This window comes from Gouania willdenowi, chromosome 17 (assembly GCF_900634775.1).
Source record: "Gouania willdenowi chromosome 17, fGouWil2.1, whole genome shotgun sequence".
NCBI lineage: Eukaryota > Metazoa > Chordata > Actinopteri > Blenniiformes > Gobiesocidae > Gouania > Gouania willdenowi.
Window position 1 is genome coordinate 13,652,508 of NC_041060.1, and position 27,210 is coordinate 13,679,717.

The window sequence follows — 27,210 nt, forward strand, 5'->3', positions numbered from 1 at the left end:
GTGTATAACATATACAATAATGCAAAAACGATTAGTAACATAATTGATTATGCTGACTACAAAAATTTGCGTTGACACGTCATTTAATGTTGTAAATTCATGATAAACAAGCCGGGGGCCACTTTCTCTTGAAAAATTGCCAACAGAAGAAGAACTAACGTAAAGTCTCTCAAAAGTTCAAGGCCATTTTACTGAAAACTTATACTACACAGCTGAGGTAGAACTAACATCTGTGACATGAAACTAACAGTAACATGTTAGTATCTATTTTATGAAACTGTAATGAAAACTTTTTACCACTAGGGGTGGGGCAATGCCCGTAACACTCCCCCCCCCAACTCTGTGTATGTCTCCATCCACCGAAAACAGATTAGTCAACACAGCGGCACCAGAGACTCTGTTTTTATTGTCCCTCTATTGCTATAGTGCGGTAGATTTACCTCGCATTATCAAAATATAGACCCCACCCGAGCTTTGTTCCTCTCTCTGTTACAGAGTTTCTAAAAACCGTTACATTGTATCGTGTAGCTCATAACTGTAGTACATGTTTGTGAATATATCATAAAAAAAAACACTTTCACAAAAGAAAAGAGAACATAAGAACTGCTTGATGTGTTTCTTCTTCTTGTGGGTTGTTTGTTCAGTTCACTGTGAGGGAAGCAGTCGTAGGAATAAGTGCTGCCTCCTCGGAGGGATAAAGGGAGTTTGAGATGTGCTGCTTCAGTGGAGACTGTGGGCAGCTTCAGACCGTCTGTTGAGAACCTGAGACACAGGTAGCTTAATGCTGATGAGCTTTCAGATCAGCCTACAGATTTACACACATACTGGCAGATTTTCTACAATGAGTAAACGGACAGGACAATTGTGTTTTTTAAACAGCATTCCGACTAAACCATGATGTATCTCTGAAAAGAGTGCTTCTTGATAATTTGAGAAAAATGCAATTAGGTTCAGAGTAAAAATTTAAAAACCTTTGCCAGGGTGTTCACTTATAAACACTAATGTAAATACATGATTCGCCAATTTTATGTTGTTTCTACAGCCCCATCTTTTGTCTAGTGTAGGACCTTCCAATGCCAGCCTACTTAAGTGTGACGTAGGCCGAGGTCCTCTATCAAAGATTCAGAGCTGTATGAACCAAAACTGGAACCGTGGCAGTCAGAAAGCAGCCCGTGTTGAGTCTAGTTGGACGGTTTTGTGCATTTTAACCAGCGGTCTCCTCCAGGAAGCTGTCCTGACCTCGGAGTCGCTTCACTATCGTATCCTTGTAAAGAGATTCAGCACCGACTTTGACTCCTGGGAAGAGGAAAAAAAAAAATCACTTCAGAATACATCGTAAAAGAACAAGGAAGAAAAGCCCCTTCTTTTTGATGTACCTTCGTGCAGCGAGTTTTGCTGAAGACGTTCCAGAAACGTAGCGTCTCATCTCCAGCTCCGGTGACGATGGCCTCTCCATCAGGCGACACAGCCTGAGTGGGAAGAGGGAGGAGACCAGAGAGATGAGAACCTGGAGGAAATGCTGCATTTCAAGAAAAAAACACTGAGCTACCAGAGGTGGGATCTTTAAGACTAGAGCAGTAGTCAGGGGTGGACTGGCCATCTGGCATACCGGGCATCGCCCCGGTGGGCCGTCCACCCGAAGAGGGCCGCACCGGTCCACTACGTTTTTTTTTTTTTAACGAGCGAGTGGAGGCAGACATGGTAACAGGTGGTAAAACATCGTCCAAAGGTGGCCAAACATTGCAAGAAGAGTGAAAAGTGACTAAAAGCAGCCAAGAGTACCCAAAAATGGGCAAATAAAGAAAAAGGTGTGGGTGGCAAACAATAGTGATAGAGGGCAAAATGTAGGGGAAAAGGTAAACAAGTAGTAGTTATTTGGCAAAAGTATTTATTTATTTATTTATTTTTGTGAAAAGTGGCCAAAACAAATTAAAGAAGGGAAAAAAATTATATTTATTGGCAAAAGGTAGCTAAAGTGTCAAAGGTAAAAAGGGGTTAAAAGGATTTCTGGGGGAATAATAATTAAGACATGAAGAGCCACATGTTGAGAATCACTGACTTAATAAAGGCTTCTACATGGTGTCGTCGATAATGTAGTGGACTGGTCTGGACAGAAAATACCAGAGCCAAATTTTTGTCCCAGTTCACCATTGGTTGCAGTTATCTAGAGGCAAAATGTCATTCCAGATTTTTTTTTTTCAACCAATGTAAATCTTTTGAATCATTTAAAAAAGGTGGGATGATAAATTGCGCAACAAATTTTTGCGATATTAAAACATCACAAGATGTATTATCAAGGAAGCAAGTAGTATCGTGAGTGGGGGCGTCTGATACAGTTAAGTTTAACACCATATTTTGATGTACTTTGGTTGTAGTGAAAGTGACTTTCACGTGTTTATGCGATCAATATGTAAATTGGATTCTTAGTTCTGATTGGATTCCATCTTGTGAACATTATAGTTACATTTTTATTAGTTGACAAAATTATCAATATATTGTATGTATTTTTTTAAATTAGCCATAGTCTCATAATTGGCACCTTATTTCCAGAGTTAAAGTCAAGTAAAGCATGGTTATTTTTCCATCACTTTCTATTTGTCTTTTTTTTGCCTATATCACCGCTGAGTGAGCACAGCTAAGCTAATCCAGTTTGTTTCCATACCAGATATAAAACTCTGTAGGAATGTCCTGTTAGCTTGGCCACTTGTGTCAGTGATGGATATTTCCACACAAGGATCTGGTTCTGAGAGTAGCCGTGGGTGCTGACCTGGAAACAAACACACACCAACTGGAGTTCAAGAAAGACAACATAACAATATACCTGTCAACACATTAGTTTTTTGGTTTTTTTTTTAGCAAATGATCTTTGAGTTATTGATATGAGGCCTGCACAAAGTCTTTATCTGATTTAAAAAAAAATGTCTTAAGCAGCTTTAAGGACTACCAAAAAAGAAAAGAAAAAAAAAGGTCATTGTTAAATATCAACCTATTACTTTTCTTTACAACAGCCATCTACAGTAATTGTTAGAAATGTCTAAGATAGTGAGTTGAGTGAGTCAAACCTCTTTTCTGGCATTGTACTGTATATTACACTGAAATATATCTAAAACATTTTCCATATACACAAAATACTTATTTCTCTCAAATATTGTTCACAAATCTGTCTAAATCTGTGTTAGTGAGCACTTCTCCTTTGCAGAGATAATCCAGCCTACCTCACAGGAAATGTTTTAGAACTTTGAGTTCAGCTCATGAAAAATGGGAGCAAAAACAAAAGTGTTGCGTTTTTATTTTTGTTCAGTGTACTTTATTGCATTTTAATCGGCCTAAGAAGCCATATTCCAACCCTGGATAGTAGCTCACCATTAACCATGAAAAAAATGCCTCTGAAAACCACACTAAAAACACAAGTAATGGACTTTGACCTAATGTTAGCATTAGTTCAGGCAAGAATTATTAAAAACAAAAGTTGTCCATCTTTAGTGCATTCATGTCTACAGCTTCAAATACATAACTGATTAAAAATAACCAGAGAATCAAACAAAATGTCACGCCAGCAACCGTGACTATGACATTGACGTACTCACCAGCTCGTTGGCGTGTTTGGACCAAGCCAGGTTACACACCTGGGAACCCGTGTCTGTGCTCTGCAGTGCCTGACCCGTCAGCGTGTTCCAGAAGCGCAGGCACCGGTCGGCCGTGCCGCCGCCCGACACCAGCAGCCCGTGCTGGTGGGGCGACCACGCAATGGCTTTCACTGCTGCCAAATGGTCACTGTACTGCTGCATTGGGAGAAGGCTGGAACTGTTCCATACTAACAACTGGCAGGGAGACAGATAAATGTAATTTAAAAAGTAGGAACAATTAGTTTAAACTGGCAAATAATGAGCATGACAAATTGTGAATGTGGTTACATTGGCAAAAACATGCATGACATATGGTGAAAAGTGGCAATAACTCAACATACAGTATGTGAAATTAAATGTAAAAAGTAGTGGAAAGACCAAAAATGTCTTGGAAGTGGAAAACGTGCAGAAAATGCATTGAAATTTGATGGAGAAATGGGAGTAATGTAGCAAAAATAAATTAAAGGAGCATAGGGCAGAATCTCAAAATCAGACTCCATAGTGACACCACGTGGTGGTTTGTGATGTAAGAAGTCACCAAAACGTCACAAACAACCATTCTCAGCCAACAGAAAACATTTGATTGTAATAGCTGGGTTTCAACACATATCGTACAGTCACTCCTACATTTGTTTACAACAAAATACACCAAATTCAAATACTTTGACTGAAATGTCAAGAGTTGAACAAGAATCCATCAACAACACTACTTCACATCCAAATTGATTGGTTTTGAGTAACTCTTTAAGTCAGGGGTTCTCAACTCGTCTCACCCTGGGACCCACATTTTGCCTCGGTCATCAAATCGCGACCCACTTTTTTTTTATTTTTTTGAATTCAACCAACAGAAAACTGTTGAAAACACACATATATAATCTTTTTTCAAACATAAATCTAAATATTTTGCTGTGCAAATGCTTTTCATAGCATGCCTGTTAAAAAAAAGTTCCTTTCAAAATAAAAGACAAGTCCAACATGACAGACATGAACTATTATTTTTTTTTTTTTTTTTGGCCAGCTTTCTGCGACCCACCCAGTACAGGCCCGCGACCCACCAGTGGAGAATCGCTGCTTTAAGTTTTGTAACCATAATATGTTTTCATTTCTTTTAGCTGGTCAACTATTGCGTCACCTTGTTGTCATTGCCTCCCGACGCGAGGTGCTGGTGATCAGGTGACCATTTGAGGCCACACACTTCTTGTCTGTGACCTTGAAGCCTCCTCTCAGCCGAAGGCGGCGTTCTGACGTCGCGCTGCAGGATCACTCTATCACGACTGCCAGACGACAGCTGCTCCCCGTTCCATGCCAGTGCACCTTGTGCACACAAAGAAGGAAGGACCACGTGTCACATTACATCACAGCTCTTCAAAACACGTGGTGTTTTTAAATACCAGCATACCATCCCCACTCTGGGGTGAGTTTGAACTGGAAATCTACAACAGAAGTGCCTGTTGCTCTGGATTAGCAAATCAATGTCAACTGCTGTGGTCACACCGGCCTGTCATTGCCCGATCCCGTTAGATCTCGGAAGCTAAGCACGTCTGGGCCTGGTTAGTAGTTGGATGGGAGACCACAGAGAATTTCAGGTGCCACAGTGGGGTGGCAGTCACCCCAGTGGTATCTGTCATTGTGTCCTTGGGCAAGGCACTTCACCTACATTGCCTAGTATGAATGCAGTGTGTGAGTGAGTGTTGGTGGTGGTCGGAGGGGCCGATGGGGCACTATGGCAGCCTCGCTTCCGTCAGTCTGCCCCAGGGCAGCTGTGGCTACAATAGTTGCTTACCACCACTAAGTGTGGAGTGAAAGAGTAATGCCTTAATTCTGTAAAGTGACTTTGAGTGTCTATGATAAAGCGCTATATAAAATTGATGCATTATTATTATTATTAATAAAATGGCAAAACAGAATGGGGTTAAGTTGATTAAAGTCTCAGCTGTGACTTACCTACTCGAGCTGAATGACCTTCCAAACTGGTCAACTTCCTTCCCCCCGATGCATCCCATATCTGAACATATCCTTTGTGGGTTCCAACAGCAACAAGACTGCCCTTAAAGATCAAAAGCAAACAAAATAAATGTTCAATGTAAAAAACAACAACAATAAAATCAAAGAATAATCCAAATGTTGAGAAAAGTTAAATTTTTTTAAACATTTTCTTCAGTTCATTCACTCTATGTGTAACTAGATAATATTGGCCTACAGGAGAATTGATATGAGAAGATGATGTTTGGCTTTGGCTATAATCTTGGATATTTGTATCTTTTTAATTTTAATGATGCAAATATTTACATAATAAAATCCTAAAAGATGACCTCACAAAAAAATTCTGGATTTTTTCTTTTTAAAAAGATAATAATAGTCTTCGGTAGTGGTTCTGAAACTTTTTCACCCCCCATCCCACCCTAAACGCTAAAAGATTTCAACAAAATGGGTAAAATAAATATAACCTTCATTAAAAAAGGTAAAAAACGTGACTATTTTTCAAAACTCACAAAAAAATTACATGAAATGCGCAATGATATTTTAGACAAGTAGTATTAATATGTAGAAATTATTTTTCACGCTCAATGTTTACACGCCCCACCTGTCATGATGTCCCTCCCCACAGTTTGTGAACCACTGGTTTAGGTAAATGTTTAAGAAAACATTAAACATACAACCTCATATAATAAAGACCAAATGTTGGATGTAAATCATCAAAAGTAAGGCCCACCCTCTCATTCCAACAGACTGAAGTAACAGAGTCTCCGTCCACTGACAGGTCACATAATCGAGTCACCTTTAAAAACACACACACACACGCACACACAATCAACAGATTACTCTTGATCCAGCAATCTGAAACCAGAAATACGAAGCAAACAACAATTCCTGTCATACATTCTTGTCTATGGAAAGTTGTTTGAGCATGAATTTGATATTAGTGATATTAACTATAGTTAAGCTCTACTCACTAATGCTTAATTTTGGTTTACTAGTACCAAGTAGACTTTACTAGCGAAGAAATCCCTCCAACTTCATTTTTTATTAGGTCTACTAGTAGGACTAATGAATCTTTTGGCTTACTAGTAAAACTAGTAGATTAAAAACAGTCTACTAGTACTGCTAGTAAAGGTTTTTTAGTGTACTAGTAGTACTAGTAAACACGATTTTGTGAGAGACTTAGAGACTAGTGGACTTGAAATATTTTACTAGCAAAAACTTAAAGCTTTACAAGTACAACTAATAAAATAAAATTGTCTAAAACGACAAGATTTAGCATCAGTAGTATAAGAGTAATGTCTAGAACAACTACTTGTGTACTAAAAACCTTTGCTAGTAAAACAAAAAGTATTTTATTTATTTAGTCTTACTAGTGACACATTCTGCTTCACTACTAAGGTCTACTAACTCACTACAAGTAAACCAAAATAGAGTACATGTACTCTAAACTTTAGCACTAGTGACAGAGCTTAACTATGGTTGATATTAATCTGTATTAATATTAATCATGTCCTCCCAACTGTCCAGCTGACCTGACTGGTGCAGGCACTCCATAAGTAGACGCAGGCTCCCAGTCCTACACTTAGCAGGTTGCCTGCCGACCAGTCGACCAGGTTGAGGTAGAAGTCATCCTGCAGCTCCGGAGCGTCCAGCACTTTGAAGGGAATCTTTGAGATTTTCCGGGCAGGTTTGCGAGGGGAGCGAAGCAGCTTGTGACTGTGGAGTAATGGAGAATATAAGAAAACACAAACGCTAACAACACTCTGTTTAGTGAGCCCCGAGTCAGACAGAATAGTACCTTTTGTTACTAAGTGGAGAGAGGGAGTATGGGGAGACTTCGTTATCGCTATGGAAAGGCACTCTCTTAGTGTGGACAGCATACTGCAGAGAAAACACACGGGAGCAAGAGTCAGGGCAAACAGATGACTATCATTGGGTTAAAGGGTACCTGGAGTAAAAATTAGTATAGCAAAAAAAATGTGTTTAATGCATTACCAATGAAAAAAATGTGCACCTTTTTATTTAAAAACACATTAAAAGGAATTTTTAGAAGGATTTTATATCTTTTGGCATAAACTACGGAGAGCTGCCATTTTGGACAGGATATGACGCACTTTCTGCACCCTACGGCGTCCTAGCAAACAGGTAAGTCCTCCTGATCGCTCATTATTTAGCCACAAGGAAATAAGAGGGAACAATTTGGTGGGGGTGCGGTTAGTGCCATGACAGCTGCCCATAGTATTCCCTGTAAGCAGAAACGTAGCTGTGCTCTGAACAAGTACGTTTACAAGCTGCATTGAGAATTTCTGCGAAGAAATCCTGTCGCAACCGCATCTGATTTCAGATATAACTTTGGCTTTGTGCCCATTAGCTTAGCCCGCAGATCCCTCTCATTGAAGTAGTCCTCGCACATCACCAAAGTTCGTCCGAACGCAAACATTTTAGGAGAGTATCCCGTACCGTTATTATGGAGCAAACGTCTGGCTAACTCTGAGTGTCGTTATTTGGCTTAGAGACGCAAAGTAAATGTTTTTTGGGGTTCTTCTCTTGTTGCTTGGCTTTAAACCGCCATTGTTCAGAAATTGTAGACCAAAGAACACTGTTGCCAAGCAACAGCTAACAGGAATTAACAAAAGTGCGGCATATCCTGTCCAAAATGGCAACTCTCCATAGTTTATACCCGAAGGTATAAAATCGTTGTAAAAAGTATTTTCAATGTGTGTAATACATTAAACACATTTTTCGTTAAATATATTTTCACTACATGTATGTACCCTATAAGTACAATATGAAACTCCTAAGAGATTTTCAAAGTGTTCATATGAAGCTAATTGTTAACATCCATCACCAGATCTTCCCATTTAGGCTACCTGTAAAGTCTTTGCCCTGCATGTTTTAATTTCCTCATGGCTCTACCTTAAAAAGGCTGTGAGAGTCTTGCGACGGGACAGCATGGCGCCGCTCGTCTGTGTGAGGATCTTGCACCGTTTCAATCCCTGACCCAAGCAGCTCATTCCTTAACAAGGCAGCGTATGTTACGGCATCTGGAGGAAGAGGAGGGGGAAGGAGAAAGAAGACGAATGAGGGGAAACAGGTGGCTGTGGCTCAGGTGTAAGCTAGTGAATACAGGCTTTATTTATTTTTGAACAAGTGAGTTCACTGTTGTTACGGTGTAAACACCCACCACAAAGGAATCGTATAGTATTGTAGTACCCAAGACCGGTCTTGGTCTTGTGATCACATTTTCACGGTCTTGGTCTTGCCTTGGACTGGCCAGACTTTGGATTTTCCATCAACAACAGTCGAGACCAGCGCTGATCTGCTCTTTTTCAACTTCATTGATGTAATAATAATAATAATAATAATAATAGGAAGCATTTGGAGCTGTTTTCAATTAATTAATGTTGGAATTGGACTAGCTTACCAATAGTTCTGCCTCCTTGAAAATCTTTTTGAATGTCTTAGTTGTCAGACATCTGCAAAAACTTAAACATCAGTCCACGGTTTTTATCTTATCTCGGTCTTGACTGGGTCTAGACTCTCAAACATCTTGGTGTCGCCTTGGCCTCAACGCATTTTGGTCTCAGGCAAGTCTTGGTTTCAGATATTGTGGTCTTGAGTACAACACTAGGATTCCCTGATCAAAAAGATTACCCTTCAGAGCTGAATTTGGCAAAACCCTGAACCCTGATGCATCTTGTCGGTGAGCTTTGTTACCATTGGAGTGTGAGTACAAAGCAGTACAGTGAGTGATCAGGTAAATTATGAAAAGTCATCTGACCTTTACTTGAATCTGAGGTGGTGTCTTTTGCTTTGTGGTTCTGACTTGGAGAGCGGCAGTTCTCCTAAAAGATGAAGAACATGTTGCTTTAGCTGCAGACCTGGTTGCTATGTAACAATAGAGATATTGATTTGATTGATCTGATCTGAGCAAATGAAGCCCTCACATTGGCGTAATGGAAGTTGATGCTCCAGTTGCTTCCAGCCCTGGTTGGAATGAAGCGATCGCCTGACTTGACACTGACGGGGCTGTAGGTAGCACTTATACACTACAACATGAAAGAGAATTGATTTTTAAAAAAATAGTGATGTCAGGAGATGTTCATAGGCTACAAAGACAGTTTAGATATAGTTTATGGAGTTTAGAGGGAGAGTTTGAAGATTTCGGAGAATGAGGAGAGAGCATGAATATGGACGGGTTCATGAAATGAAAGAGTGCTTTATCATACGTCTCACAATTCAGCCCTTGTTAATCCTGAATAAAATCCCTCCCCTGTTCTGTTCACCATTGTCCAAGTTACACATACATTCAGTTACCTCTTCCTAGCTCAACAAGGGTTTTGAAATTGCCATGATTTGTTTGAGAGAACAGTGGCCTACAGCAGTGGTTCTCAAACTTTTTTGCTTAACAACCCCCCCTCTACTGTAATTTCTGAATCCAAGTACCCCCTTTGTCCGACTACAACATTTTGCTCAGAATTCTATAATAAAAACAATTATACAGTACTATGATGGAATAAATGAGTGATAACACGTTTTAAAGAATCTCATTTTGTAAATAAGTGGAATGAAACAGCATCTAGCTATTTAGTGTCTTCTGAACAGTTATTTCTATAGTTTTTATCATTTCCGGTCATCATCCACCTGGCATAGGACCAAGACTGACCCTTGTATTTTCAGTTCATGTACTAATCAAGATCAAACTTCCATCATCATTATTATGATTGTCATTTTTAACTAAAATATTCATTATAAAAAAAAAACACTTTTTTTAAAAATGCTTTCATTTGTTAATTTCCCACTCTCTCTCTCAAGTACCCCATGTAGTGCCATCGTGTACCCCATTTGAGAAACAGTGGCCTAGAGCGGTGGTTCAAAAATAGGGGTACGTAATAGCACTACAGGTGACTTGAGAGAAAGAGAGTGGAAAATTAACAAATCAAAGCATTAAAAATATGGGGTTTAATAATGTTTATTTTTAGTTGAAAATGATAATCATAATAATGATGATGGAAATTACCTTTATTAAAACGTGACCTGAAAATACAGGGCAGGAGATGACCGAAAATGAAATGAAAAAATATATTCATGAGCCATTAAACACTGTTTTATTTCATTAATTATCAAAAAAAGATTCTTTAAAAAGTGTGTTGTACTTGTCACTCAGTTATTCCATCATTATGCTCTATAGATGTTTTTTCATAGTATTCTAGGCAAAATGTTGTAGTCGAACAAAGGTGGTACAGTACTTCGATTTAGAAAAAAGAGAAAGGGGGTACTTGAACCAAAAAAGTTCGAGAACCACTGGCATAGAAGAGAGCTGAAAGACTGGACGGGCTATCCTGAGAACTTTTTTTTTTGGGGGGGGGGGGGGGGGATTCACACACAGGTAATACATTCAAACATGTTTTATTATAGACGTGTTTGTCTATATAGATATACATTATTCACTTTTTTTTTTTTTTAGTAATTTATAGTCATTCCCAAGAGCTATAATTGCACAAAAAATAAATAAATAAACAAATAAATAAAATAAAAACATGACATTGGCTTCATCTAACCATCACTCGTTGAAATGCATTAGAAATGGTCTTGTTTGGTTTTCTGTCATTAATTTACTCGTTTTTTCAGCCAGGGGTTCAGCAGGACTGTGCCCACATCCTCCTGGGGGTGGCTCACCTTGGTCAGCCGGGCCTCCGAGGGAAGGTTCTGGTGGTTGATTTGCCTCAGCAGTCGTCTCTCGTATTCTTGGTCCATGTCTCCAGGGTGGACCAGCACCGAGGCCTCTCTCTTTAAACCTCCACAGACCCATAGAGCTCCCTCATCTCTCTGTTACAACAGGGCGTTGTTGGAATCAGATTCAATAAATAAATCAGTGTGTAAGATGCTCATGAGCAGCTTAAATTGACAGGTTTATACAGGCCTGGTTAGCCCCGTATAAAAGTCAGTGTGAGTGTGGCTGTAAATCAATTCTATTACTATTCATTAATAGCATAAATGCGGGTAATTATTAAGAAGGTTTATCAGCAAACCTCATCGGAGCGACACCGTTGTCATGGCATCCCTCCACAGCTCTCTCACACACACACACACACACACACAGCCCTTTAATGTCAGTCATCACCGCAGCTGTCGGCTTACCGACGGACACGGCGGCTCAGGTGATCACTTCAACCGGCCTCTCCATCTCAAACGGTCGGCGTCGCAGCGGGACACACCGTCGTCGCCTCGCTCCAAACAGCAGCGGTGTTTCCAAACGTCAACGCGAGTCCCCCGGTGTTGTTTATGTTCGTGACAAAGATGGCGACTGAATCAGCTGTAGCAAAAAAAAAAAAAAAAAGAATTCTTGGGTTGACTTCTGCTGCTGTGTTCCGTCAACAACAGCTTAACAGCGACATCCCCTGGTAAACCACACTCACTACAAGGTGGATGTTACTGTGATTCTACTTATGACCACAGGGTGTCAGTGTTGTACTACTAAATCGTTCATCTGCTGCTTTTAATATCACACTAATCTGAAAAAGATAAAATTTGAGAAGAAATGGTAACACTTTACTTGAACTGATATACCCATCTCAAATTTACCTGATTGAAATTGTACTCAAGTACAAGTAAGTCATACATAAAATACTCAAGTACAAGTAAAAAGTAGCTCAATTAAATAGTACTCAAAATAAAAGTTACTAGTTACTTTCATCCCTCACGTTTATTTTTGGTAATAAATTTTGCCATCGTTCCCTTGCATACAGTAAACATCTCATGTATAAACTTAAAAATTAAGGGATGAGCTCTACCACAATTCGAACTTAATTTATTTTCCACAAAGGCATCTGTATTAAATTAAAGGTTTGTCAAATGTACAATTCTTTTGAAAATAAAATAACACCAATGAATTCAGTTAATAATAATAATATTAAAATTTTTTTTCAGGCTCTAGCTACATTTATGAGCTCTAAAACTGAGAAACTAACCGGCATTCAATGCTGTTTTGGCGTCGTACATTATGTTTGATATGATAATATAAATTAATAAATACAAAACAAATTATTAACCTGCCTGTGTTATGTATAACTTTTACTACAAAGGAGCTTCAATTTTAAAAACAAGTCATAGCGCACACGTACCATTTTATTGACAGACTTATGAAATGACTGAGAACATTTTTTATTATCTTGGAAATAAATTCGTAATTTTTCCACGTACCCCCTGCAATGTGCTCACGTACCGCGTACCCCTGGTTGGGAATCACTGATCTACTACACAACAGAATGCTATGGTTGGCTTTTATTTTTTCATTTTCCCATTGAGTTGAAAAAAGCAATACCTAGAGTAAGCATATCCAAAGTCAAAGTCAAATAAAAGCATGGTTATTTTTCAAAAAGCAATTATTTTTGTTGGTTTTGTTTTCAAAAAAATATCATATTGCCCCACGTGATAACAACTCAGAAACATACCTGTCAAGTTTTGGATTTGAAAATAAGGGAACTTTGCTGGCGCCTAAGCAGTGGGAAATTGTTGTGGCCGAGTGGTTAAGGTGACGTCAGCTTTTGAATTTTTTTTTCACAATTTTAAGCACTGGGCTAAGGCCTTACCTCCGTTTTGAGGAGTTTGAAATTTTTTCGCTCTTTTTTATGCCTTAGGTGTTTGAAAAATTTTCTCCCGTTTTTCTTTTTTTCTATCTTACCTTTGTTATGAGGTGTTTGATATTTTTTTGCCCTTTTTCATGCCTTACTTAGATAGCCTTACCTCCGTTTTGAGGTGTCTGAAATTTCTTCACCCTTTTTTATGCCCTACTATAGCCTTACTTCCGTTTTGAGGAGTTTAAAAATGTTTTGCCTGATTTTTTTTTTTTTTTCTGCCTTAGCCTTACCTCCGTTATGAGGTGTTTGAAAATCCACTAGAAATCCACTGGGGTTTCCCCGCGCAGGTTCGAGTCCTGTCGACAACAATGGGTTTAAATTTGCTTGGTATCATCTTTCAAGCACCCAGTAGTCTGGATGCTGTCACTTCACACAATTTCATTGTGCTGGGTATTTTGTCCTGGAGTCAAAACAATTGTCTTCAGTTTCTCTTTCTGACTGTTATTAACCAGTTATTAACTCAATACTTTGTTTTTCAAAAAATGATTGCATGTTTTTTTTAGCCTAAATAGCCTTACTTCAGTTTTGAGGCGTTTGAAATTTTTTCACACGTTTTCATGCCTTGCCTTACCTCTGTTTTGAGGTGTTTGAAATTTTTCGCCCGTTTTCATGCCTTATAGTCTTATAGCCTTACAGCCTTACCTTTGTTTTTTGGCGTTTGCCTTTTTTTTCTCGCCCTTTTAAGCAGTGGGAGGTTGTCGTGGCCGAGTGGTTAAGGTGGTGGACTAGAAATCCACTGGGGTTTCCCCGCGCAGGTTGGAGTCCTGTCGACAACGACGGGTTCAAATATGCTTGGTGTTGTCATTCAAGCACCCAGTAGTCTGGATGCTGTAACTTCACACAATTTTCTTGTGCTAGTTATTTTGTCCTGGAGTCAAAACAATTATCTTCAGTTTGTCTTTCTGACTGTTATTAACCAGTGCCTTACCTCAATATTTTGGTTTTCAAAAAATGTTTGCACATTCTTTTTTAGCCTTAATAGCCTTATTTCTGCTTTGAGGCGTTTGACATTTTTTCACGTTTTCATGCCTTACCTCCGTTTTGAGGCGTTTGAAATTTTTTCACACGTTTTCATGCCTTGCCTTACCTCCGTTTTGAGGTGTTTGAAAATTTTCGCCCGTTTTCATGCCTTATAGTCTTTTAGCCTTATAGCCTTACCTTCGTTTTTTGGCGTTTGCCTTTTTTTTCTCGCCCTTTTAAGCAGTGGGAGGTTGTCGTCGCCGAGTGGTTAAGGCGGAGGACTAGAAATTCACTGGGGTTTCCCCGCGCAGGTTCGTCTCCTGTCGACAACGATGGGTTCAAATTTGCTTGGTGTTGTCATTCAAGCACCCAGCAGTCTGGATGCTGTCACTTCACACAATTCCATTGTGCTGGGTATTTTGTCCTGGAGTCAAAACAACTATCTTCAGTTTCTCTTTCTGACTGTTATTAACTCAATACTTTGTTTTTCAAAAAATGTTTACATGTTTTTTTTAGCCTTAATAGCCTTACTTCAGTTTTGAGGCGTTTGACATTTTTTCACACGTTTTCATGCCTTACCTCCGTTTTGAGGCGTTTGAAATTTTTTCACACGTTTTCATAGCCTTACCTCCGTTTTGAGGTGTTTGAAAAAATTTTCGCCCGTTTTCATGCCTTATAGTCTTATAGCCTTACAGCCTTACCTTCGTTTTTTGGCGTTTCCCTTTTTTTTCTCACCCTTTTAAGCAGTGGGAGGTTGTCGTGGCCGAGTGGTTAAGGCGGTGGACTAGAAATTCACTGGGGTTTCCCCGCGCAGGTTCGAGTCCTGTCGACAACGATGGGTTCAAATTTGCTTGGTGTTGTCATTCAAGCACCCAGTAGTCTGGATGCTGTCACTTCACACAATTTCATTGTGCTGGGTATTTTGTCCTGGAGTCAAAACAATTATCTTCAGTTTCTCTTTCTGACTGTTATTAACCAGTTATTAACTCAATACGTTGTTTTTCAAAAAATGTTTACACGTTTTTTTTAGCCTAATAGCCTTACTTCAGTTTTGAGGCGTTTGAAATTTTTTCACACGTTTTCATAGCCTTACTTCCGTTTTGAGGTGTTTGAAAAAATTTTCGCCCGTTTTCATGCCTTATAGTCTTATAGCCTTACAGCCTTACCTTCGTTTTTTGGCGTTTGCCTTTTTTTTCTCGCCCTTTTAAGCAGTGGGAGGTTGTCGTGGCCGAGTGGTTAAGGCGGTGGACTAGAAATCCACTGGGGTTTCCCCGCGCAGGTTCGAGTCCTGTCGACAACGATGGGTTCAAATTTGCTTGGTGTTGTCATTCAAGCACCCAGCAGTCTGGATGCTGTCACTTCACACAATTCCATTGTGCTGGGTATTTTGTCCTGGAGTCAAAACAATTATCTTCAGTTTGTCTTTCTGACTGTTATTAACCAGTTATTAACTCAATACTTTGTTTTTCAAAAAATGTTTACATGTTTTTTTTAGCCTTAATAGCCTTACTTCAGTTTTGAGGCGTTTGACATTTTTTCACACGTTTTCATGCCTTACCTCCGTTTTGAGGCGTTTGAAATTTTTTCACACGTTTTCATAGTCTTACCACCGTTTTGAGGTGTTTGAAAAAATTTTCGCCCGTTTTCATGCCTTATAGTCTTATAGCCTTACAGCCTTACCTTCATTTTTTGGCGTTTGCCTTTTTTTTCTCGCCCTTTTAAGCAGTGGGAGGTTGTCGTGGCCGAGTGGTTAAGGCGGTGGACTAGAAATCCACTGGGGTTTCCCCGCGCAGTTTCGAGTCCTGTCGACAACGATGGGTTCAAATTTGCTAGGTGTTGTCATTCAAGCACCCAGCAGTCTGGATGCTGTCACTTCACACAATTTCATTGTGCTGGGTATTTTGTCCTGGTGTCAAAACAACTACCTTCAGTTTCTCTTTCTGACTGTTATTAACTCAATACTTTGTTTTTCAAAAAATGTTTACATGTTTTTTTTAGCCTTAATAGCCTTACTTCAGTTTTGAGGCGTTTGACATTTTTTCACACGTTTTCATGCCTTACCTCCGTTTTGAGGCGTTTGAAATTTTTTCACACGTTTTCATGCCTTACCTCCGTTTTGAGGCGTTTGAAATTTTTTCACACGTTTTCATAGTCTTACCTCCGTTTTGAGGTGTTTGAAAAAATTTTCGCCCGTTTTCATGCCCTATAGTCTTATAGCCTTACAGCCTTACCTTCGTTTTTTGGCGTTTGCCTTTTTTTTCTCGCCCTTTTAAGCAGTGGGAGGTTGTCGTGGCCGAGTGGTTAAGGTGGTGGACTAGAAATCCACTGGGGTTTCCCCGCGCAGTTTCGAGTCCTGTCGACAACGATGGGTTCAAATTTGCTTGGTGTTGTCATTCAAGCACCCAGCAGTCTGGATGCTGTCACTTCACACAATTCCATTGTGCTGGGTATTTTGTCCTGGAGTCAAAACAACTATCTTCAGTTTCTCTTTCTGACTGTTATTAACTCAATACTTTGTTTTTCAAAAAATGTTTACATGTTTTTTTTAGCCTTAATAGCCTTACTTCAGTTTTGAGGCGTTTGACATTTTTTCACACGTTTTCATGCCTTACCTCCGTTTTGAGGCGTTTGAAATTTTTTCACACGTTTTCATAGTCTTACCACCGTTTTGAGGTGTTTGAAAAAATTTTCGCCCGTTTTCATGCCTTATAGTCTTATAGCCTTACAGCCTTACCTTCATTTTTTGGCGTTTGCCTTTTTTTTCTCGCCCTTTTAAGCAGTGGGAGGTTGTCGTGGCCGAGTGGTTAAGGCGGTGGACTAGAAATCCACTGGGGTTTCCCCGCGCAGTTTCGAGTCCTGTCGACAACGATGGGTTCAAATTTGCTAGGTGTTGTCATTCAAGCACCCAGCAGTCTGGATGCTGTCACTTCACACAATTTCATTGTGCTGGGTATTTTGTCCTGGTGTCAAAACAACTACCTTCAGTTTCTCTTTCTGACTGTTATTAACTCAATACTTTGTTTTTCAAAAAATGTTTACATGTTTTTTTTAGCCTTAATAGCCTTACTTCAGTTTTGAGGCGTTTGACATTTTTTCACACGTTTTCATGCCTTACCTCCGTTTTGAGGCGTTTGAAATTTTTTCACACGTTTTCATGCCTTACCTCCGTTTTGAGGCGTTTGAAATTTTTTCACACGTTTTCATAGTCTTACCTCCGTTTTGAGGTGTTTGAAAAAATTTTCGCCCGTTTTCATGCCCTATAGTCTTATAGCCTTACAGCCTTACCTTCGTTTTTTGGCGTTTGCCTTTTTTTTCTCGCCCTTTTAAGCAGTGGGAGGTTGTCGTGGCCGAGTGGTTAAGGTGGTGGACTAGAAATCCACTGGGGTTTCCCCGCGCAGTTTCGAGTCCTGTCGACAACGATGGGTTCAAATTTGCTTGGTGTTGTCATTCAAGCACCCAGCAGTCTGGATGCTGTCACTTCACACAATTTCATTGTGCTGGGTATTTTGTCCTGGAGTCAAAACAACTACCTTCAGTTTCTCTTTCTGACTGTTATTAACCAGTTATTAACTCAATACTTTGTTTTTCAAAAAATGTTTACATGTTTTTTTTAGCCTTAATAGCCTTACTTCAGTTTTGAGGCGTTTGACATTTTTTCACACGTTTTCATGCCTTACCTCCGTTTTGAGGCGTTTGAAATTTTTTCACACGTTTTCATGCCTTACCTCCGTTTTGAGGCGTTTGAAATTTTTTCACACGTTTTCATAGCCTTACCTCCGTTTTGAGGTGTTTGAAAAAATTTTCGCCCGTTTTCATGCCTTATAGTCTTATAGCCTTACAGTCTTATAGCCTTACAGCCTTACCTTCGTTTTTTGGCGTTTGCCTTTTTTTTCTCGCCCTTTTAAGCAGTGGGAGGTTGTCGTGGCCGAGTGGTTAAGGCGGTGGACTAGAAATCCACTGGGGTTTCCCCGCGCAGGTTCGAGTCCTGTCGACAACGATGGGTTCAAATTTGCTTGGTGTTGTCATTCAAGCACCCAGCAGTCTGGATGCTGTCACTTCACACAATTCCATTGTGCTGGGTATTTTGTCCTGGAGTCAAAACAACTATCTTCAGTTTCTCTTTCTGACTGTTATTAACCAGTTATTAACTCAATACTTTGTTTTTCAAAAAATGTTTACATGTTTTTTTTAGCCTTAATAGCCTTACTTCAGTTTTGAGGCGTTTGACATTTTTTCACACGTTTTCATGCCTTACCTCCGTTTTGAGGCGTTTGAAATTTTTTCACACGTTTTCATAGCCTTACCTCCGTTTTGAGGTGTTTGAAAAAATTTTCGCCCGTTTTCATGCCTTATAGTCTTATAGCCTTACAGCCTTACCTTCGTTTTTTGGCGTTTGCCTTTTTTTCTCGCCCTTTTAAGCAGTGGGAGGTTGTCGTGGCCGAGTGGTTAAGGCGGTGGACTAGAAATCCACTGGGGTTTCCCCGCGCAGTTTCGAGTCCTGTCGACAACGATGGGTTCAAATTTGCTAGGTGTTGTCATTCAAGCACCCAGCAGTCTGGATGCTGTCACTTCACACAATTTCATTGTGCTGGGTATTTTGTCCTGGTGTCAAAACAACTACCTTCAGTTTCTCTTTCTGACTGTTATTACTCAATACTTTGTTTTTCAAAAAATGTTTACATGTTTTTTTTAGCCTTAATAGCCTTACTTCAGTTTTGAGGCGTTTGACATTTTTTCACACGTTTTCATGCCTTACCTCCGTTTTGAGGCGTTTGAAATTTTTTCACACGTTTTCATGCCTTACCTCCGTTTTGAGGCGTTTGAAATTTTTTCACACGTTTTCATAGTCTTACCTCCGTTTTGAGGTGTTTGAAAAAATTTTCGCCCGTTTTCATGCCCTATAGTCTTATAGCCTTACAGCCTTACCTTCGTTTTTTGGCGTTTGCCTTTTTTTTCTCGCCCTTTTAAGCAGTGGGAGGTTGTCGTGGCCGAGTGGTTAAGGCGGTGGATTAGAAATCCACTGGGGTTTCCCCGCGCAGGTTCGAGTCCTGTCGACAACGATGGGTTCAAATTTGCTTGGTGTTGTCATTCAAGCACCCAGCAGTCTGGATGCTGTCACTTCACACAATTCCATTGTGCTGGGTATTTTGTCCTGGAGTCAAAACAATTATCTTCAGTTTGTCTTTCTGACTGTTATTAACCAGTTATTAACTCAATACTTTGTTTTTCAAAAAATGTTTACATGTTTTTTTTAGCCTTAATAGCCTTACTTCAGTTTTGAGGCGTTTGACATTTTTTCACACGTTTTCATGCCTTACCTCCGTTTTGAGGCGTTTGAAATTTTTTCACACGTTTTCATAGTCTTACCTCCGTTTTGAGGTGTTTGAAAAAATTTTCGCCCGTTTTCATGCCTTATAGTCTTATAGCCTTACAGCCTTACCTTCGTTTTTTGGCGTTTGCCTTTTTTTTCTCGCCCTTTTAAGCAGTGGGAGGTTGTCGTGGCCGAGTGGTTAAGGCGGTGGACTAGAAATCCACTGGGGTTTCCCCGCGCAGGTTCGAGTCCTGTCGACAACGATGGGTTCAAATTTGCTTGGTGTTGTCATTCAAGCACCCAGCAGTCTGGATGCTGTCACTTCACACAATTTCATTGTGCTGGGTATTTTGTCCTGGAGTCAAAACAACTATCTTCAGTTTCTCTTTCTGACTGTTATTAACCAGTTATTAACTCAATACTTTGTTTTTCAAAAAATGTTTACATGTTTTTTTTAGCCTTAATAGCCTTACTTCAGTTTTGAGGCGTTTGACATTTTTTCACACGTTTTCATGCCTTACCTCCGTTTTGAGGCGTTTGAAATTTTTTCACACGTTTTCATAGTCTTACCTCCGTTTTGAGGTGTTTGAAAAAATTTTCGCCCGTTTTCATGCCTTATAGTCTTATAGCCTTACAGCCTTACCTTCGTTTTTTGGCGTTTGCCTTTTTTTTCTCGCCCTTTTAAGCAGTGGGAGGTTGTCGTGGCCGAGTGGTTAAGGCGGTGGACTAGAAATCCACTGGGGTTTCCCCGCGCAGGTTCGAGTCCTGTCGACAACGATGGGTTCAAATTTGCTTGGTGTTGTCATTCAAGCACCCAGCAGTCTGGATGCTGTCACTTCACACAATTCCATTGTGCTGGGTATTTTGTCCTGGAGTCAAAACAATTATCTTCAGTTTGTCTTTCTGACTGTTATTAACCAGTTATTAACTCAATACTTTGTTTTTCAAAAAATGTTTACATGTTTTTTTTAGCCTTAATAGCCTTACTTCAGTTTTGAGGCGTTTGACATTTTTTCACACGTTTTCATGCCTTACCTCCGTTTTGAGGCGTTTGAAATTTTTTCACACGTTTTCATAGTCTTACCTCCGTTTTGAGGTGTTTGAAAAATTTTCGCCCGTTTTCATGCCTTATAGTCTTATAGCCTTACAGCCTTACCTTCATTTTTTGGCGTTTGCCTTTTTTTTCTCGCCCTTTTAAGCAGTGGGAGGTTGTCGTGGCCGAGTGGTTAAGGCGGTGGACTAGAAATCCACTGGGGTTTCCCCGCGCAGTTTCGAGTCCTGTCGACAACGATGGGTTCAAATTTGCTTGGTGTTGTCATTCAAGCACCCAGCAGTCTGGATGCTGTCACTTCACACAATTTCATTGTGCTGGGTATTTTGTCCTGGTGTCAAAACAACTACCTTCAGTTTCTCTTTCTGACTGTTATTAACTCAATACTTTGTTTTTCAAAAAATGTTTACATGTTTTTTTTAGCCTTAATAGCCTTACTTCAGTTTTGAGGCGTTTGACATTTTTTCACACGTTTTCATGCCTTACCTCCGTTTTGAGGCGTTTGAAATTTTTTCACACGTTTTCATGCCTTACCTCCGTTTTGAGGCGTTTGAAATTTTTTCACACGTTTTCATAGTCTTACCTCCGTTTTGAGGTGTTTGAAAAAATTTTCGCCCGTTTTCATGCCTATAGTCTTATAGCCTTACAGCCTTACCTTCGTTTTTTGGCGTTTGCCTTTTTTTTCTCGCCCTTTTAAGCAGTGGGAGGTTGTCGTGGCCGAGTGGTTAAGGCGGTGGACTAGAAATCCACTGGGGTTTCCCCGCGCAGTTTCGAGTCCTGTCGACAACGATGGGTTCAAATTTGCTTGGTGTTGTCATTCAAGCACCCAGCAGTCTGGATGCTGTCACTTCACACAATTCCATTGTGCTGGGTATTTTGTCCTGGAGTCAAAACAATTATCTTCAGTTTCTCTTTCTGACTGTTACAGTTATTAACTCAATACTTTGTTTTTCAAAAAATGTTTACATGTTTTTTTTAGCCTTAATAGCCTTACTTCAGTTTTGAGGCGTTTGACATTTTTTCACACGTTTTCATGCCTTACCTCCGTTTTGAGGCGTTTGAAATTTTTTCACACGTTTTCATAGTCTTACCTCCGTTTTGAGGTGTTTGAAAAAATTTTCGCCCGTTTTCATGCCTTATAGTCTTATAGCCTTACAGCCTTACCTTCATTTTTTGGCGTTTGCCTTTTTTTTCTCGCCCTTTTAAGCAGTGGGAGGTTGTCGTCGCCGAGTGGTTAAGGCGGTGGACTAGAAATCCACTGGGGTTTCCCCGCGCAGTTTCGAGTCCTGTCGACAACGATGGGTTCAAATTTGCTAGGTGTTGTCATTCAAGCACCCAGCAGTCTGGATGCTGTCACTTCACACAATTTCATTGTGCTGGGTATTTTGTCCTGGTGTCAAAACAACTACCTTCAGTTTCTCTTTCTGACTGTTATTAACTCAATACTTTGTTTTTCAAAAAATGTTTACATGTTTTTTTTAGCCTTAATAGCCTTACTTCAGTTTTGAGGCGTTTGACATTTTTTCACACGTTTTCATGCCTTACCTCCGTTTTGAGGCGTTTGAAATTTTTTCACACGTTTTCATGCCTTACCTCCGTTTTGAGGCGTTTGAAATTTTTTCACACGTTTTCATAGTCTTACCTCCGTTTTGAGGTGTTTGAAAAAATTTTCGCCCGTTTTCATGCCTTATAGTCTTATAGCCTTACAGCCTTACCTTCGTTTTTTGGCGTTTGCCTTTTTTTTCTCGCCCTTTTAAGCAGTGGGAGGTTGTCGTGGCCGAGTGGTTAAGGCGGTGGACTAGAAATCCACTGGGGTTTCCCCGCGCAGGTTCGAGTCCTGTCGACAACGATGGGTTCAAATTTGCTTGGTGTTGTCATTCAAGCACCCAGCAGTCTGGATGCTGTCACTTCACACAATTCCATTGTGCTGGGTATTTTGTCCTGGAGTCAAAACAACTATCTTCAGTTTCTCTTTCTGACTGTTATTAACCAGTTATTAACTCAATACTTTGTTTTTCAAAAAATGTTTACATGTTTTTTTTAGCCTTAATAGCCTTACTTCAGTTTTGAGGCGTTTGACATTTTTTCACACGTTTTCATGCCTTACCTCCGTTTTGAGGCGTTTGAAATTTTTTCACACGTTTTCATAGTCTTACCTCCGTTTTGAGGTGTTTGAAAAAATTTTCGCCCGTTTTCATGCCTTATAGTCTTATAGCCTTACAGCCTTACCTTCGTTTTTTGGCGTTTGCCTTTTTTTTCTCGCCCTTTTAAGCAGTGGGAGGTTGTCGTGGCCGAGTGGTTAAGGCGGTGGACTAGAAATCCACTGGGGTTTCCCCGCGCAGTTTCGAGTCCTGTCGACAACGATGGGTTCAAATTTGCTAGGTGTTGTCATTCAAGCACCCAGCAGTCTGGATGCTGTCACTTCACACAATTTCATTGTGCTGGGTATTTTGTCCTGGTGTCAAAACAACTACCTTCAGTTTCTCTTTCTGACTGTTATTAACTCAATACTTTGTTTTTCAAAAAATGTTTACATGTTTTTTTTAGCCTTAATAGCCTTACTTCAGTTTTGAGGCGTTTGACATTTTTTCACACGTTTTCATGCCTTACCTCCGTTTTGAGGCGTTTGAAATTTTTTCACACGTTTTCATGCCTTACCTCCGTTTTGAGGCGTTTGAAATTTTTTCACACGTTTTCATAGTCTTACCTCCGTTTTGAGGTGTTTGAAAAAATTTTCGCCCGTTTTCATGCCTATAGTCTTATAGCCTTACAGCCTTACCTTCGTTTTTTGGCGTTTGCCTTTTTTTTCTCGCCCTTTTAAGCAGTGGGAGGTTGTCGTGGCCGAGTGGTTAAGGCGGTGGACTAGAAATCCACTGGGGTTTCCCCGCGCAGTTTCGAGTCCTGTCGACAACGATGGGTTCAAATTTGCTTGGTGTTGTCATTCAAGCACCCAGCAGTCTGGATGCTGTCACTTCACACAATTTCATTGTGCTGGGTATTTTGTCCTGGAGTCAAAACAACTACCTTCAGTTTCTCTTTCTGACTGTTATTAACCAGTTATTAACTCAATACTTTGTTTTTCAAAAAATGTTTACATGTTTTTTTTAGCCTTAATAGCCTTACTTCAGTTTTGAGGCGTTTGACATTTTTTCACACGTTTTCATGCCTTACCTCCGTTTTGAGGCGTTTGAAATTTTTTCACACGTTTTCATGCCTTACCTCCGTTTTGAGGCGTTTGAAATTTTTTCACACGTTTTCATAGCCTTACCTCCGTTTTGAGGTGTTTGAAAAAATTTTCGCCCGTTTTCATGCCTTATAGTCTTATAGCCTTACAGTCTTATAGCCTTACAGCCTTACCTTCGTTTTTTGGCGTTTGCCTTTTTTTTCTCGCCCTTTTAAGCAGTGGGAGGTTGTCGTGGCCGAGTGGTTAAGGCGGCGGACTAGAAATCCACTGGGGTTTCCCCGCGCAGGTTCGAGTCCTGTCGACAACGATGGGTTCAAATTTGCTTGGTGTTGTCATTCAAGCACCCAGCAGTCTGGATGCTGTCACTTCACACAATTCCATTGTGCTGGGTATTTTGTCCTGGAGTCAAAACAACTATCTTCAGTTTCTCTTTCTGACTGTTATTAACCAGTTATTAACTCAATACTTTGTTTTTCAAAAAATGTTTACATGTTTTTTTTAGCCTTAATAGCCTTACTTCAGTTTTGAGGCGTTTGACATTTTTTCACACGTTTTCATGCCTTACCTCCGTTTTGAGGCGTTTGAAATTTTTTCACACGTTTTCATAGTCTTACCTCCGTTTTGAGGTGTTTGAAAAAATTTTCGCCCGTTTTCATGCCTTATAGTCTTATAGCCTTACAGCCTTACCTTCATTTTTTTGGCGTTTGCCTTTTTTTTCTCGCCCTTTTAAGCAGTGGGAGGTTGTCGTCGCCGAGTGGTTAAGGCGGTGGACTAGAAATCCACTGGGGTTTCCCCGCGCAGTTTCGAGTCCTGTCGACAACGATGGGTTCAAATTTGCTAGGTGTTGTCATTCAAGCACCCAGCAGTCTGGATGCTGTCACTTCACACAATTTCATTGTGCTGGGTATTTTGTCCTGGTAGTCAAAACAACTATCTTCAGTTTCTCTTTCTGACTGTTATTAACCAGTTATTAACTCAATACTTTGTTTTTCAAAAAATGTTTACATGTTTTTTTTAGCCTTAATAGCCTTACTTCAGTTTTGAGGCGTTTGACATTTTTTCACACGTTTTCATGCCTTACCTCCGTTTTGAGGCGTTTGAAATTTTTTCACACGTTTTCATAGCCTTACCTCCGTTTTGAGGTGTTTGAAAAATTTTTCGCCCGTTTTCATGCCTTATAGTCTTATAGCCTTACAGCCTTACCTTCGTTTTTTGGCGTTTGCCTTTTTTTTCTCGCCCTTTTAAGCAGTGGGAGGTTGTCGTGGCCGAGTGGTTAAGGCGGTGGACTAGAAATCCACTGGGGTTTCCCCGCGCAGGTTCGAGTCCTGTCGACAACGATGGGTTCAAATTTGCTTGGTGTTGTCATTCAAGCACCCAGCAGTCTGGATGCTGTCACTTCACACAATTTCATTGTGCTGGGTATTTTGTCCTGGAGTCAAAACAATTATCTTCAGTTTGTCTTTCTGACTGTTATTAACCAGTTATTAACTCAATACTTTGTTTTTCAAAAAATGTTTACATGTTTTTTTTAGCCTTAATAGCCTTACTTCAGTTTTGAGGCGTTTGACATTTTTTCACACGTTTTCATGCCTTACCTCCGTTTTGAGGCGTTTGAAATTTTTTCACACGTTTTCATAGTCTTACCTCCGTTTTGAGGTGTTTGAAAAAATTTTCGCCCGTTTTCATGCCTTATAGTCTTATAGCCTTACAGCCTTACCTTCGTTTTTTGGCGTTTGCCTTTTTTTTCTCGCCCTTTTAAGCAGTGGGAGGTTGTCGTGGCCGAGTGGTTAAGGCGGTGGACTAGAAATTCACTGGGGTTTCCCCGCGCAGGTTCGAGTCCTGTCGACAACGATGGGTTCAAATTTGCTTGGTGTTGTCATTCAAGCACCCAGCAGTCTGGATGCTGTCACTTCACACAATTTCATTGTGCTGGGTATTTTGTCCTGGAGTCAAAACAACTATCTTCAGTTTCTCTTTCTGACTGTTATTAACCAGTTATTAACTCAATACTTTGTTTTTCAAAAAATGTTTACATGTTTTTTTTAGCCTTAATAGCCTTACTTCAGTTTTGAGGCGTTTGACATTTTTTCACACGTTTTCATGCCTTACCTCCGTTTTGAGGCGTTTGAAATTTTTCACACGTTTTCATAGCCTTACCTCCGTTTTGAGGTGTTTGAAAAAATTTTCGCCCGTTTTCATGCCTTATAGTCTTATAGCCTTACAGCCTTACCTTCGTTTTTTGGCGTTTGCCTTTTTTTCCCCGCCCTTTAAAGCAGTGGGAGGTTGCCGTGGCCGAGTGGTTAAGGCGGTGGACTAGAAATCCACTGGGGTTTCCCCGCGCAGGTTCGAGTCCTGTCGACAACGATGGGTTCAAATTTGTTTGGTGTTGTCATTCAAGCACCCAGCAGTCTGATGCTGTCACTTCACACAATTTCATTGTGCTGGGTATTTTGTCCTGGAGTCAAAACAACTACCTTCAGTTTCTCTTTCTGACTGTTATTAACCAGTTATTAACTCAATACTTTGTTTTTCAAAAAATGTTTACATGTTTTTTTTAGCCTTAATAGCCTTACTTCAGTTTTGAGGCGTTTGACATTTTTTCACACGTTTTCATGCCTTACCCTCCGTTTTGAGGCGTTTGAAATTTTTTCACACGTTTTCATAGTCTTACCTCCGTTTTGAGGTGTTTGAAAAAATTTTCGCCCGTTTTCATGCCTTATAGTCTTATAGCCTTACAGCCTTACCTTCATTTTTTGGCGTTTGCCTTTTTTTTCTCGCCCTTTTAAGCAGTGGGAGGTTGTCGTCGCCGAGTGGTTAAGGCGGTGGACTAGAAATCCACTGGGGTTTCCCCGCGCAGTTTCGAGTCCTGTCGACAACGATGGGTTCAAATTTGCTTGGTGTTGTCATTCAAGCACCCAGCAGTCTGGATGCTGTCACTTCACACAATTTCATTGTGCTGGGTATTTTGTCCTGGAGTCAAAACAACTACCTTCAGTTTCTCTTTCTGACTGTTATTAACCAGTTATTAACTCAATACTTTGTTTTTCAAAAAATGTTTACATGTTTTTTTTAGCCTTAATAGCCTTACTTCAGTTTTGAGGCGTTTGACATTTTTTCACACGTTTTCATGCCTTACCTCCGTTTTGAGGCGTTTGAAAAAATTTTCGCCCGTTTTCATGCCTTACCTCCGTTTTGAGGCGTTTGAAATTTTTTCACACGTTTTCATAGCCTTACCTCCGTTTTGAGGTGTTTGAAAAAATTTTCGCCCGTTTTCATGCCTTATAGTCTTATAGCCTTACAGCCTTACCTTCGTTTTTTGGCGTTTGCCTTTTTTTTCTCGCCCTTTTAAGCAGTGGGAGGTTGTCGTGGCCGAGTGGTTAAGGCGGTGGACTAGAAATCCACTGGGGTTTCCCCGCGCAGGTTCGAGTCCTGTCGACAACGATGGGTTCAAATTG

At 40.1% G+C, this 27,210-nt stretch overlaps 1 protein-coding gene, 26 non-coding genes and 1 pseudogene across 27 annotated transcripts; 27 read left to right on the forward strand and 1 right to left on the reverse strand.

Moving 5' to 3' along the window:
- Positions 1–65: 65 nt before the first annotated feature.
- fzr1b (fizzy/cell division cycle 20 related 1b) lies at positions 66–11,954 on the reverse strand. Its single transcript, XM_028472996.1, has 14 exons — positions 11,751–11,954; positions 11,289–11,438; positions 9,557–9,658; positions 9,391–9,454; positions 8,526–8,653; positions 7,408–7,490; positions 7,142–7,325; positions 6,340–6,405; positions 5,571–5,673; positions 4,759–4,940; positions 3,588–3,821; positions 2,663–2,767; positions 1,377–1,469; positions 66–1,296 (listed from the first exon to the last, which is right to left on the reverse strand). The coding sequence occupies exons 2-14, from the start codon at positions 11,364–11,366 to the stop codon at positions 1,255–1,257; spliced, it is 1,464 nt and encodes a 487-aa protein (XP_028328797.1). The 5' UTR covers positions 11,367–11,438; positions 11,751–11,954; the 3' UTR covers positions 66–1,254.
- On the forward strand, positions 5,107–5,224 carry LOC114479903 (uncharacterized; annotated as a pseudogene).
- Positions 11,955–13,943: 1,989 nt separating the features above from the next.
- Positions 13,944–14,025, forward strand: trnas-aga (transfer RNA serine (anticodon AGA)). Its single transcript has one exon. It is a non-coding gene; the product is annotated as a tRNA-Ser (tRNA).
- A 434-nt stretch (positions 14,026–14,459) lies between these two features.
- trnas-aga (transfer RNA serine (anticodon AGA)) lies at positions 14,460–14,541 on the forward strand. The gene has a single exon. It is a non-coding gene; the product is annotated as a tRNA-Ser (tRNA).
- Positions 14,542–14,962: 421 nt separating this feature from the next.
- Positions 14,963–15,044, forward strand: trnas-aga (transfer RNA serine (anticodon AGA)). Its single transcript has one exon. It is a non-coding gene; the product is annotated as a tRNA-Ser (tRNA).
- A 383-nt stretch (positions 15,045–15,427) lies between these two features.
- trnas-aga (transfer RNA serine (anticodon AGA)) lies at positions 15,428–15,509 on the forward strand. Its single transcript has one exon. It is a non-coding gene; the product is annotated as a tRNA-Ser (tRNA).
- A 432-nt stretch (positions 15,510–15,941) lies between these two features.
- trnas-aga (transfer RNA serine (anticodon AGA)) lies at positions 15,942–16,023 on the forward strand. Its single transcript has one exon. It is a non-coding gene; the product is annotated as a tRNA-Ser (tRNA).
- A 469-nt stretch (positions 16,024–16,492) lies between these two features.
- trnas-aga (transfer RNA serine (anticodon AGA)) lies at positions 16,493–16,574 on the forward strand. Its single transcript has one exon. It is a non-coding gene; the product is annotated as a tRNA-Ser (tRNA).
- A 421-nt stretch (positions 16,575–16,995) lies between these two features.
- trnas-aga (transfer RNA serine (anticodon AGA)) lies at positions 16,996–17,077 on the forward strand. The gene has a single exon. It is a non-coding gene; the product is annotated as a tRNA-Ser (tRNA).
- Positions 17,078–17,546: 469 nt separating this feature from the next.
- On the forward strand, positions 17,547–17,628 carry trnas-aga (transfer RNA serine (anticodon AGA)). Its single transcript has one exon. It is a non-coding gene; the product is annotated as a tRNA-Ser (tRNA).
- A 496-nt stretch (positions 17,629–18,124) lies between these two features.
- Positions 18,125–18,206, forward strand: trnas-aga (transfer RNA serine (anticodon AGA)). The gene has a single exon. It is a non-coding gene; the product is annotated as a tRNA-Ser (tRNA).
- A 431-nt stretch (positions 18,207–18,637) lies between these two features.
- Positions 18,638–18,719, forward strand: trnas-aga (transfer RNA serine (anticodon AGA)). Its single transcript has one exon. It is a non-coding gene; the product is annotated as a tRNA-Ser (tRNA).
- Positions 18,720–19,187: 468 nt separating this feature from the next.
- Positions 19,188–19,269, forward strand: trnas-aga (transfer RNA serine (anticodon AGA)). The gene has a single exon. It is a non-coding gene; the product is annotated as a tRNA-Ser (tRNA).
- A 432-nt stretch (positions 19,270–19,701) lies between these two features.
- Positions 19,702–19,783, forward strand: trnas-aga (transfer RNA serine (anticodon AGA)). Its single transcript has one exon. It is a non-coding gene; the product is annotated as a tRNA-Ser (tRNA).
- Positions 19,784–20,215: 432 nt separating this feature from the next.
- On the forward strand, positions 20,216–20,297 carry trnas-aga (transfer RNA serine (anticodon AGA)). Its single transcript has one exon. It is a non-coding gene; the product is annotated as a tRNA-Ser (tRNA).
- A 431-nt stretch (positions 20,298–20,728) lies between these two features.
- On the forward strand, positions 20,729–20,810 carry trnas-aga (transfer RNA serine (anticodon AGA)). Its single transcript has one exon. It is a non-coding gene; the product is annotated as a tRNA-Ser (tRNA).
- Positions 20,811–21,278: 468 nt separating this feature from the next.
- Positions 21,279–21,360, forward strand: trnas-aga (transfer RNA serine (anticodon AGA)). Its single transcript has one exon. It is a non-coding gene; the product is annotated as a tRNA-Ser (tRNA).
- A 427-nt stretch (positions 21,361–21,787) lies between these two features.
- trnas-aga (transfer RNA serine (anticodon AGA)) lies at positions 21,788–21,869 on the forward strand. The gene has a single exon. It is a non-coding gene; the product is annotated as a tRNA-Ser (tRNA).
- Positions 21,870–22,338: 469 nt separating this feature from the next.
- Positions 22,339–22,420, forward strand: trnas-aga (transfer RNA serine (anticodon AGA)). The gene has a single exon. It is a non-coding gene; the product is annotated as a tRNA-Ser (tRNA).
- Positions 22,421–22,852: 432 nt separating this feature from the next.
- trnas-aga (transfer RNA serine (anticodon AGA)) lies at positions 22,853–22,934 on the forward strand. The gene has a single exon. It is a non-coding gene; the product is annotated as a tRNA-Ser (tRNA).
- A 468-nt stretch (positions 22,935–23,402) lies between these two features.
- Positions 23,403–23,484, forward strand: trnas-aga (transfer RNA serine (anticodon AGA)). Its single transcript has one exon. It is a non-coding gene; the product is annotated as a tRNA-Ser (tRNA).
- Positions 23,485–23,980: 496 nt separating this feature from the next.
- Positions 23,981–24,062, forward strand: trnas-aga (transfer RNA serine (anticodon AGA)). Its single transcript has one exon. It is a non-coding gene; the product is annotated as a tRNA-Ser (tRNA).
- A 433-nt stretch (positions 24,063–24,495) lies between these two features.
- trnas-aga (transfer RNA serine (anticodon AGA)) lies at positions 24,496–24,577 on the forward strand. Its single transcript has one exon. It is a non-coding gene; the product is annotated as a tRNA-Ser (tRNA).
- A 433-nt stretch (positions 24,578–25,010) lies between these two features.
- Positions 25,011–25,092, forward strand: trnas-aga (transfer RNA serine (anticodon AGA)). The gene has a single exon. It is a non-coding gene; the product is annotated as a tRNA-Ser (tRNA).
- Positions 25,093–25,524: 432 nt separating this feature from the next.
- trnas-aga (transfer RNA serine (anticodon AGA)) lies at positions 25,525–25,606 on the forward strand. The gene has a single exon. It is a non-coding gene; the product is annotated as a tRNA-Ser (tRNA).
- A 431-nt stretch (positions 25,607–26,037) lies between these two features.
- trnas-aga (transfer RNA serine (anticodon AGA)) lies at positions 26,038–26,119 on the forward strand. Its single transcript has one exon. It is a non-coding gene; the product is annotated as a tRNA-Ser (tRNA).
- A 432-nt stretch (positions 26,120–26,551) lies between these two features.
- Positions 26,552–26,633, forward strand: trnas-aga (transfer RNA serine (anticodon AGA)). Its single transcript has one exon. It is a non-coding gene; the product is annotated as a tRNA-Ser (tRNA).
- Positions 26,634–27,114: 481 nt separating this feature from the next.
- trnas-aga (transfer RNA serine (anticodon AGA)) lies at positions 27,115–27,196 on the forward strand. Its single transcript has one exon. It is a non-coding gene; the product is annotated as a tRNA-Ser (tRNA).
- The last annotated feature ends 14 nt before the right edge of the window (positions 27,197–27,210 follow it).

Excerpts from the sequence above, each read along its gene's own strand:
- fzr1b (XM_028472996.1), bottom strand. The coding sequence starts at position 11,366 with ATGGACCAAGAATACGAGAGACGACTGCTGAGGCAAATCAACCACCAG. Across the intron at positions 8,654-9,390 it reads CACCTCAGATTCAAGTAAAG|ATGCCGTAACATACGCTGCC; the intron begins GTCAGATGACTT and ends CTCTTCCTCCAG. Across the intron at positions 1,297-1,376 it reads GCAAAACTCGCTGCACGAAG|GAGTCAAAGTCGGTGCTGAA; the intron begins GTACATCAAAAA and ends TCCTCTTCCCAG.